Genomic DNA, 11073 nt, shown 5'->3' on the forward strand with positions numbered 1-11073 from the left:
GGGAGGAGACACTTTGAATGATCAGGGAGTAATTGGTCAGTCTGGCATAGGTCAGTGTTCAATTAGAAACAGGAGAGAGCCCTTCCTACTGCCTCAATCCAGAAAGCAGGAGTCATGGCACCCCTGAAAGATGCTCTGGGGAGAACCCATAGGAAGTAGATACGGAGAGGTCCTGCTGGGTGGCAGATCCAATAGGACACGAGTGGAGACGGAATAACCCCACGAGCCCATGGAGAGAAGCAACAGCTCTCGGGACAATGTGGGCTTCCAAAGGCCTGGGACCCAAGGTTACTCCAGCTTCCCACTTCCTATTGCAGGCAGACTCCCACCCACAGCAGGCCAGGCCCCCCATGTGAAGTCTTCTACAGCCCTCAGATTTTTGTGAAGGGAGAAGAGGCAGTCCACTCTCAGAGGAACACAGGGACAGGGGCACAGAAATTCCTACCTCTTGTGGGCCAAAAGAGGAAATTACAGGGCCTGAGGCAGAGAAACACTGTGCTATGCACCTCCACATTGACTCTACTTCCAGGCAGACAACCTGGCTGAGAGGTGCACACACAGATGAACGTGTAGGATGCTGGGTGACTCGGTGGAAGCACAGAGTTGGGGAGAAGCCTCTGCTCCCCATGGACTCTCTGGGCTTCAAGTCTTCCCAGCTCTATCTGGTACTGGGATAGGTCCCACTGCTGGAGGCCATCCGTGGTTCACCCAGTGGCCACTCCACCCTCCAATGGTAATGGCACCCCGGTTTTCCTCTGGGGACCCAGCCTCCTTGTGGCCTCATCTTCCTGCTCTAGAAGTAGACACACATGCCCTGTGCTGGCCAAACAATGGGTTCCATCTCCCGGGCCATTGCACTGATTTAAGGGGAGGACATGTGACCAAAGCTCAAATGGTCAGCCCAGCATTCATGGCTGGAATGGAGGAAAGAGGCACCCTTTTTCCATGGGGTGAGGCCAGAGATTTGGGTTGGGAGTGGGAAAGTGAAGGGCATTGTGTGGGGAGTGGCTGCCTGAGAATGAAACCAAACAGGGAGGTCAAGGGAAACAACACAGCCTTGGCTCAATCCACTACATCAGCCAAGAAACCTGTTGTGCTTAAACCAGATTGGGTTTTTAGTGCTTACAACTAAATGAGCTCTTCATTTGAATACAACTGCTAATGGTCCTCCTACTACAAAAGAGAACAAAAGGGAGGAACAAGCCCTGTGCCACTGAGTGACATTACCATGGTGGCCACTTTGAAGGGTCCCCGTTTCATGCCTCTCGCTTTCCTCCTCTAACAGCATTCGCCACCCAGGCAATAGTCCTTTGAAAGGCAGCTTGTGAATCCCAACAACCAGGGAGCGTGCCGCTTTCCTCCCCATCTGCCCCCTTGCGTCATGGTGTCTGATGGTGGAGCGGAGGGCTTTCTGTGAGTGTACTTAAATACCTTCAGAGCCAGTTTTAGACTTTTCATTCCATAGACCAGAAAATTGCTGAAATTAGTAGACATTTGAAGTGGCTCTTCCTCAAGCCCAGAAAAGATTTCTGCTGTTGCTATGTTTAAAAGCCCAGCAGCAAGTTGTTTTGGCTTATGTTTTATTGTTATATAATAAACATGATAAGCTCTGTAAGCTCTGAACACTGGTTGCAAGGATGAAAATCGAGGCCTCACAATAATACGTGCCCTGGAGATGCTTTGTAGAGGGCGGGGGGAAGCTAATAGTTTTCTGTGAGTGTTCAAATAACAATGCGTGTAGTAGATTCAAAATTGCTATGTAAATTCCCAAAGGAAACAGTAGAGGAAAAAAGAAGGCAGTTATGGATTAAAATGGAGAGGTTATATATTGATGTGAGGGAAAAATGTAATCAACAACCAAATGAGAGCTAGTTTTAATAAGACAGTGGACCCAGGACAGGTGGACTGATCCATTGTAGAAAGGAGATAAGCTTTCTATGCTATGTAACAAATTACTATAAACCTAGCCGCTTAATGAAACACAAATTTGTGATCACCTAAGAGCTCAGAGCAGCCCCCAGTGACAGCCAGCAAGAAAGTGAGGCAAAAGTGCAGGTGTGGTGTGGCTGGGTTCTCTGCATAGAGTCTCATGAGGTTGGCATCAAGAATTTGGTTGCTTGTGGTTGTAGGACTGAGTTGCCCACCTCCTGCTGGCTGTTACTGGGGACTGCTCAGCTCCTGGAAGCCTCTCCCATTTTCTCATCCTGTAGCCCTCTTACAATGTAGCTACTGGCTGCTTCAAGAAAAATTCCTCTCATGCCTCCAATCTCTCTTCTTTGATCTCTAACCTCTACACCTTCTTTTAAAGAGTTCACCTGATTAGGTCAGGCCCACCCACTCAAGGGATGGGATTACACAGGTTGTACACACTGGGTGAGGGAATCTTGGGGGCCACTTTAGAATTCTATTACAGTGATCAAACTTTTGTGCCAAAGCAGGGACCCAAAATGTGTAATTTTAATGCACTACATTATGGGCTGAGTGTTTGTGCCTTGCCTCACCCCAATTCATTTGTTGAAGTTCTAACTCCCAGTGTGATGGTATTTGGAGGTGGGCCCTTTGTGAAGTAATTTGGTTTACATGAGGTCATGAGGGTGGGCTCCCATGATGAGATTAGTGTCTTATAAGAAAAGGAATAGAGACCACCTATACTCTCTCTCTCTTTCTCTCTGCCATATGAGGAACACAGTGAGAAGGCAATCATCTGTAAAGCAGGAAGAGAGCCTTCCCCAGGAGCTGAATCTGCCAACATCTTGATCTTGGACTTCCCAGCCTCCAGAATCATCAGAGAGAAATGCCTGTTGTCTGAGCCACCATATGTTACCCTGTTACAGCAGCCTGAGCTAAGATGATATGGAGGCCCAGTTAATCTACCTCAACATGAACGTTTCATAACACAGGCTGGACAAAGGCTGTGAAAACACTCAGTATCTAGAGTTTTCCACTGTGTGTGTCCTTCCCTGTACACTTTATTTGCTTATGCCCTTATTCATTCAACAAAGGAGCTCCTTTACTTTTCTTCTCTTTTTTTCTTTTCTTTTTTTTTTTTTTCTTGAGACAGGGTTTCACCATGTTAGCCAGGTTGAGCTTGAACTCCTGACCTCAAGAAATCCACCTGCCAAGGCCTCCCAAAGTGCTGGGATTACAGATGTGAGCCACTGTGCCTGGCCAAGGAGCTCCTATTGTCCTCTCTGCACTGTGCTTGACCCCAGGGCCAAGATTAGGCTGGGGCCAATGAAGCATTGAGCAGACAAAGTTAAGGAGAAACTCATTTGCACAACCCTGAGAGTGAGTGCCACCTGGCATTGCCTGCCCTCAACCCCCTCCTGGCCCTTCCAGGCACAGAAGAAACAAAGATTTTTTTTAAAGCCACTTTCTTCCTCAAGACACCCACAGGTTAAGAGGTCAGAAACAGGGCATACCACACTGGCCTTTGGAACTTCAATTGCTCACTTCACAAGAGCACAAAGTGTCCCCTAAGAAGAGCAGCTGAGTATAATGGAAAAAGTTAAGTGGCCTCTTCTGACCCTTGATGATTCAAAAGTTGAGAGTCATTTTTAACACTATTCAAAGAAAATGTGACACTCACACAAACTTGACGCTACATGTCATTGAATCACGGCTCTAAAGAAACTGACAGGCCAGGTGCGGTGGCTCACACCTGTAATCCCAGCACTTTGGGAGGCTGAGGCGGGTGGCTCATGAGGTCAAGAGATCGAGACCATCCTGGCCAACATGGTGAAACCCCGTCTCTAGTAAAAATACAAGAAATTAGCCGGGCATGGTGGTTGGGTCCCTGTAGTCCCAGCTACTTGGGAGGCTAAGGCAGGAGAATCACTTGAACCCAGGAGACAGAGGTTGCAGTGAGCCGAGATGATGCCACTACACTCCAGCCTGGGTGACAGAGCAAGCCTCCGTCTCAAAAAAAAAAAAAAAAAAAAAGAAAGAAAAAGAAAAAGAAACCTTCACCACCTCTTGCTCCATTGAAATGTTCGTACAGTTTTCTCACATTCCCCAAAACATTCCATGTTTGTTTCCCAGGCAAAAGGTAACTGCTTCTTTCACCTGTTTTTTTCCCATCTCTTTCTGTTTTTGGTGGTTTTTTTTGAGACAAGATTTCACTGTGTCACCCAGGCTGGAGTGCAATAGTGCAATCTCAGCTCACTGCAGGCTCAGCCTCCTGGGGTCAATCGATTCTCCCACCTCAGCCTCCCAAGTAGCTGGGACAACAGGCACGCACAACCATGCCCCAGCTGATTTTGTTATTGGAAAGGGGTCCCAATCCAGACCCCAAGTGAGGGTTCCTGGATCTCGTACAAGAACGAATTCAAGGCAAATCCACAGAGGAAAGTGAAAGCCAGTTTACTAAATGAGTAAAAGAATGGCTACTCCATAGGCAGAAAAGCCCCGAGAGCTGGGGCTGCCCGTTTTTATGGTTATTTCTTGATTATATGTGAAACAATGGATGGATTATTCATGCCTCTCCTTTTTACACCACATAGGGTAAATTCCTGATGTTGCCATGGCATTTATACACTGTCCTGGCACTGGTGGGAGTGTAGCAGTAAGAACCACCAGAGGTCACTCTCATTACCGTCTTGGTTTTGGTGGGTTTTAGCTGGCTTCTTTACTGCAAACTGTTTTATCAGCAAGGTCTTTGTGACCTGTATATTGTTCCTACCGCTATCCCATCCTGTGATTTACAATGTTTAATTGTCTGGGAACGAAGCCCAGGAGGTCTCCGCCTTATTTCACACAACCCCTATTCAAGATGGAGTTGCTTTGGTTCAACCGCCTCTGACGATTTTGGTTTTTGTAGATACAAGGTCTCACTGTGTTGCCCAGGTTGGTCTTGAACACCTAGAACCCCTAGAATCACTCAAGTGATTCTCCTGCCTTGGCCTCCCAAAGTGCTGGGATTATAGACATGAGTCACCGCATTCAACCTCTCTCTGTTTTTACCATTTTAGTCAGCTGGGCCACTTGTTAAAAGACTCTTATAAATCTTTTTCCTCTGATTTCCATTCACAATGCAGAGCTGAGCCGCCCACCACTCCATAGTGTGTCTGAAATTGGTGGGTTCTTGGTCTCCCTGACTTCAAGATTGAAGCCATGGCCCCTCACGCTGAGTGTTACAGTTTTTTTTTTTTGTTTGTTTGTTTTTTTTTGAGGCGGAGTGTAGCTCTGTCGCCCAGGCTGGAGTGCAGTGGCCGGATCTCAGCTCACTGCAAGCTCCGCCTCCCGGGTTCACGCCATTCTCCAGCCTCAGCCTCCCGAGTAGCTGGGACTACAGGCGCCCGCCACCTCGCCCGGCTAGTTTTTTGTATTTTTTAGTAGAGATGGGGTTTCACCGTGTTAACCAGGATGGTCTCGATCTCTTGACCTCGTGATCCGCCCGTCTCGGCCTCCCAAAGTGCTGGGATTACAGGCTTGAGCCACCGTGCCCGGCCGAGTGTTACAGTTCTTAAAGATGGTGTATCCGGAGTTTGTTCCTTCTTCCCGGTGGGTTCGTGGTCTCGCTGGCTTCAGGAGCGAAGTTTCAGACCCTCCCAGTAAGTGTTACAGCCCATAAAGGCAGCGTGGACTCAAGAGTGAGCAGCAGCAAGATTTACTACAACAGCAAAAGAACAAAGCTTCCACAGGGTGGAGAGACACCCACTCGGACAGCCTGCTTTTATTCCCTTATCTGACCCCACCCACATCTTGCTGATTGGTCCATTTCACAGAGAGCTGATTGGTCTATTTTACAGACAGCTGATTGGTCCGTTTTGACAGAGTGCTGACTGGTGTGTTTACAATCATTGAGCTAGACATAGTGCTAGACAGAAAAGTTCTGGAAGTCCCCACTGGGTTAGCTAGATACAGAGTACCAATTGGTGTATTTACGAACCTTGAGCCAGACACAGTGTACTGATTGGTGTATTTACAAACCCTGAGCTACACACAGAGTGCTGATTGGTGCGTTTACAATCCTTGAGCTAGACACAGAGTGCTAGACAGAAAAGTGCTCCAAGTCCCCACTAGGTTAGTTAGATACAGAGTACCAGTTGGTGTATTTACAAACCCTGAGCTAGACACAGAGTGCTGATTGGTGCATTTACGATCCCTTAGCTAGACATAAAAGTTCCCCAAGTCCCCACCAGACTCAGGAGCCCAGCTGGCCTCCCCCGCACGGGGGCTGCAGGCAGAGCTGTCTGCCAGTCAGTCCCAAGCCACGCCTGCACTCCTCAGCCCTTGGGCGGTCGATGGGACCGGGCGCCAGGGAGCAGGGGGCGGCACCCATCAGGGAGGCCTGGGTCGTGCGGGAGCCTATGGGGGAGGGGGGGGCTTGGGCATGGTAGGCTGCAGGTCCTGTGCCCTGCCCCTCAGTGAGGCAGCTGAGGCCAGGCGAGAATTTGAGCTCAGCGCGGGCAGTGCTGGGGGACCCGGCACTACCTCCGCAGCTGGTGGTCCAGGTGCTAAGCCCCTCACTGCCCTGGGCCAACAGTGCCGGCTGGCCGCTCTGAGTTCGGGGCCTGTGGTGACCGCGCCCGCTGGAACTCACGCTGGCCCGCGAGCACCATGCGCAGCCCCGGTTCCCACCCGCACCTGTCCCTCCACACCTCCCTGCAAGCAGAGGGTGGTGGCTCCAGCCTCTGCCAACCCAGAGAGGGGCTCCCACAGTGCAGTGGCAGGCTGAAGGGCTCCTCAAGCGCTGCCAGAGTGGATGCCAAGGCCAAGGAGGCTCCAAGAGCGAGGGCTGCTAGCACGTTGCCACCTCTCAGTAGGTTGTCTAGAATTTCTCTTCCCTGGCTAACAAGCCACTGGCTCTGTTGAGTGTCCATAGGGTCCTGTGGATCTTGTGGTGCAAAGACTGAGACCTCAGCCCCAAAGCAGAGCCCAGAACAGGAGACCACCACCAAGGCCTCTTGCTTGGATTTTTGGTTTCTTTTGGTGAAACCTTCACTCACTGTTCTCACTCACCCTGCTAAGTGGGAAAATGAGCCCATATGAAAATAGTTTTGGGACTGGGAGCCCTGCTAAACCCTTGTTCAGGTTAAACTCCATTAAGTAACAGAGAACAGACCTGACTGAACTTGATCTCCCAGGATATTTCTCTGTGCTGAGAGCCTACCCAGGAAAAATGTTAAACAGATCACTCAGCTGATGACAAATATATGTGATCAATTCCGAGCCTCAGCCACAGAAGGCACTTGATGAGTTGGACCTTGACACCACCCCTTCCCCCACTGCCCCCACTGCCTTGGTCTAAATCTGCATCTTGTAGAATTCTTTGCACAACAGCAGACCTATTGTGAGGACTTCCCTTCTCCCTAACCCCATCCCTCTAGCAAGTAAGATGTTTACTTCCAGTACTAGAAGGGGGCGGGCATGCAGGCAGAAATAGAAGGAATTCTAACCATAGCTAACCAAAGTCAGATTTCCAGGCCGCTCCACTCGCCAGGGTCTGCTTTAACCACTGGAACAAAGTAAACAAAAAGCTGGATTGTTGCATCCTGCTCTGAAGGTTAAAGTTTTGATTCAAGGCTTTCCTCTTCTGCGCCTCACAGCCTTTTGTTTCACTCTGATGCTATTATTTACTCATCCTTTTGCACAGGAAGTCAGTTAGTATAGACGAGAAGAACTTGAGACTGAGCCTCCACCTATGGTTTGTCAGAACCTAAGGAATGTCCTCATCTATAAAAGTAGGGAAATTATACTGGGCTTGCTGGGTTGATTTGTGTGTGTAAACTATAAATGCTTGAAAACTACTACCCCTTTCAGAAAGGGTTACTACTGCTATTACTGTTATCTGCGCCTTTATGTATATATTACTGATCTGTCTCCTCTACTAGGCTATGCATTTGAGAGCAAGAATTGCGTCTGTATTGCTAATGGCAATTCCAGTGCCTGACAAAGAGGAGGTGCTGTGGAGGCCAAAGCAACTCCATCTTGGATGCTAATCCATCACTTTAACTTCTGATTAACCCTTATTCTAGGAAGTCCTCTAAGATTTCCAGTTTATTTGATGTTCCTTGCGTGAGAGTAGGTCCTTACTGTAAATCCTGCCCTGAGGTCAAAACAACCTTAATGTTATAGGACTTCAATTGTTCTACACATCCATTCTGAATCACATATACCCTTTCCCAATAGCATATAAGCCCTCGGCATGAGAATAATGGTACAGGATCCACCATCTTGCCTCACTGCTGCCTGAGACATAGACATGGCTTCTGTTTGTAAGTCCCTATTAAGTACATATTTCTGAGGAACTGGATATGTCAGCCTCTTTCTTTGGCCTCTCAGCTTCCTTGGACTTTTGGGGGTAGGTTTGCATAGGCCTGGCCCCCATGGAACAGGTGCTCCATCAAGGAGTAAGTGCTGAGCATTTAGATTTGGGCGAGGGGCAGCAGCCACCAGGAAAGAAGAGTCTACGCATAATTACCTGCCCTACTTCCTAAGCCAGAGGTTCTCAAATTCTTTGTGTTGAGGACACGTTTGAAGAGGCGGACGCATTTGAAGAGGTGGGCACATTCAGACAACAGTGACTCAGCAATCATTGCAACTTAACCCCTACTACTGAAGAACAACATCTCATAATGCCTACAAAAGCAAACACGATGATCCCACCATTTACTGAGATGCACTTCAGCACTATGGTTAGAAGGTGGAATGCTGACTGCCCGAATGTCCTTCCTCTAATATACACAAGAAGAATTCTCACCTGTCTAGTTAACCACTATATTTCTTGGTCCCTGGCTTAACAACACACCTCTTACCTCCTCACAGGTCTACATAGTGCGTTGGCGTGCAGTCATGTTTCAGGCAGGCACTTCAAATTTGCCCTTGGAATTCCAGGATTTTGCTTTTGCAGTTTCTAATCGTCAACAATCCTGAAGGTCATTTGTAATTTTGCTGAGATGTCATTTCTTCCTTTTTTTTTTTTTTTTTTTTTTTGAGACAGAATCTAGCTCTGTCGTCCAGACTGGAGTGCAGTGGCACAATCTCAGCTCACTGCAACCTCTGCCTCCCAGGTTGAAGCAGTTCTGCCTCAGCCTCCTGAGTAGCTGAGATTATAGGCGTGTCCCACCATGCCCAGCTAGTTTTTGTATTTTTAATAGAGACGGGGTTTCACCATGTTGGTAAGGCTGGTCTCGAATTCCTGACCTCGTGATCCACCCACCTTGGCCTCCCAAAGTGCTGGGATTACAGGCATAAGCCACTGTGCCCGGCCTGAGATGTCAATTTTTAAAAATTAGTTTATAAGTAATACATAAGTATATGTGTATTCAAAAATGTCCATACAATAAAAAAATACGGAAGAAAACCTGTGGAAGTTTTCCTTTATTGGTACCAGTCACAGTAGGCCATGTTATACTACAGTAACAAATGTACCCAAACCTCAGTGGCTTTATTCATTTATTTATTTATTTGTCCTATGTTGCCCAGGCTGGTCTTAAACTTCTGGCCTTAAGCAATCCTCCTACCTCAGCCTCCCAAAGTGCTGGGATTACAGGTGTGAGGTTTTCTTCTTGTTTACACTACATTTTTTTTCTATTTTTATTTTTCTTTTTAAAAAATATTTATTTATTTATTTTTTTTTTTGAGACGGAGTCTGACTGTTTCGCCCAAGATGGAGTGTGGTGGAGCGATCTTGGCTCACTGCAAACTCTGCCTCCCGGGTTCAAGCGATTCTCCTGCCTCAGCCTCCCAAGTATCTGGGATTACAGGTGCGCACCACTACACCCAGCTAATTTTTGTATTTTAGTAGAGACAGGGTTCACCATGTTGGCTAGGCTGGTCTCAAACTCCTGACCTCAGGTGACCTGCCTACATCTGCCTCCCAAAGTGCTAGGATTACAGGCATTAGCCACTGCACCCAGCCTTGATTAATTTTTTATTTTTTATTTGAAACGGAGTCTTGTTCTGTTGCTCAGGCTGGAGTGCAGTGGCACAATCTCAGCTCACTGCAACCTCTGCCTCCTGGGTTCAAGCGATCCTCCCACATCAGCCTTACAAGTAGCTGGGGTTACAGGCACGTGCCACCATACCCAGCTAATTTTTATAGTTTTAGTAGAGACAGGGTTTCACCATGTTGGCCAGACTGGTCTCAAACTCCTGACTTCAAGTGATCCGCCCACCTTGGCCTCCGACAGTGCTGGGATTACAGGCCTGAGCCACCATGCTCAGCCATGCATGTTTTTCATGAGTCCACTACAGCTCTGCTTTTTATCATCTTGACTCCAGAAACAAAACTGATAGAAGAACCTAACCTTTATCTGGAATATCACCAATCTCGTGGCAGAAGGAAAAAGACAAGGCAAATGGTGCCCTGACTTCTAAAACTTTGCACAAAAATGACCAACATCAATTATTGGCCAAAGCAAGTAATATGGTCATTCCTGAGGTCAACAGTGTGGGAAAATATCCTCCTGCAGAGAGGGGCACTGCAAGGCAAGAAACTGGAATGTTTGGTAATAGAGAATACCATTGTCCAGCACCTCCTCCAACGACTACTTCTCTCCCAGAAGCAACTGTTCTAGACAGTTCAGTGCGGATCCTTTCAGTCTCCTTTCCTATGTATTTGCTGACATATCTCTACAGGCATACACATAAATATCTAATTTTGTATGTATTTTTCTGCAACTTGCTTTGTTCACTTAATATGCTTTGGAGACCTTTCATCTCAGTATGTATAAGTCTACCCGACTCTCTAACAATAGCATGGTGTTTCATACCATAATGTATTTAAATTCTTGGTGTACATTTTGGATTTTTTCAACATGTTTTGATATTACAAATAATGCTGCAGTATGTATTCATATACATCCACGTATCTTTGTGAATATATGTATTTCAGAATGATAGGTTTCTAGAAATAAGTTGTTAAAGTATGTATGCATTGCAGTTTTTAATAGATACTAAGAATTTGCCTTGAAAAATGCCTTCATCAATGTTCACAATCACTAGAAACGTAAAAGTGCCTGATTTCCCAAATCTTCAACAACTCAATATTATCAAACTTTTTCTCTTCTGTAAGTGTGATGAATTTTAAAAGGGTAATTCATTATTTGAATATACTTAATATATCGT

General features: G+C 47.0%; 1 protein-coding gene across 1 annotated transcript; it reads right to left on the minus strand.

The window, feature by feature from the left end:
• Nucleotides 1-893: 893 nt before the first annotated feature.
• On the minus strand, nt 894-2203 carry LOC140710008 (uncharacterized). Its single transcript, XM_073010811.1, is given in 3 exon segments — nt 894-1408; nt 1411-1755; nt 2162-2203. Coding segments are annotated over 3 exon segments (654 nt in total). The 3' UTR covers nt 894-1141.
• Between the last annotated feature and the right edge of the window lie 8870 nt (nt 2204-11073).

The sequence above is a fragment of the Chlorocebus sabaeus genome, chromosome 24 (assembly GCF_047675955.1).
Source record: "Chlorocebus sabaeus isolate Y175 chromosome 24, mChlSab1.0.hap1, whole genome shotgun sequence".
Classification (NCBI taxonomy): Eukaryota; Metazoa; Chordata; class Mammalia; order Primates; family Cercopithecidae; genus Chlorocebus; species Chlorocebus sabaeus.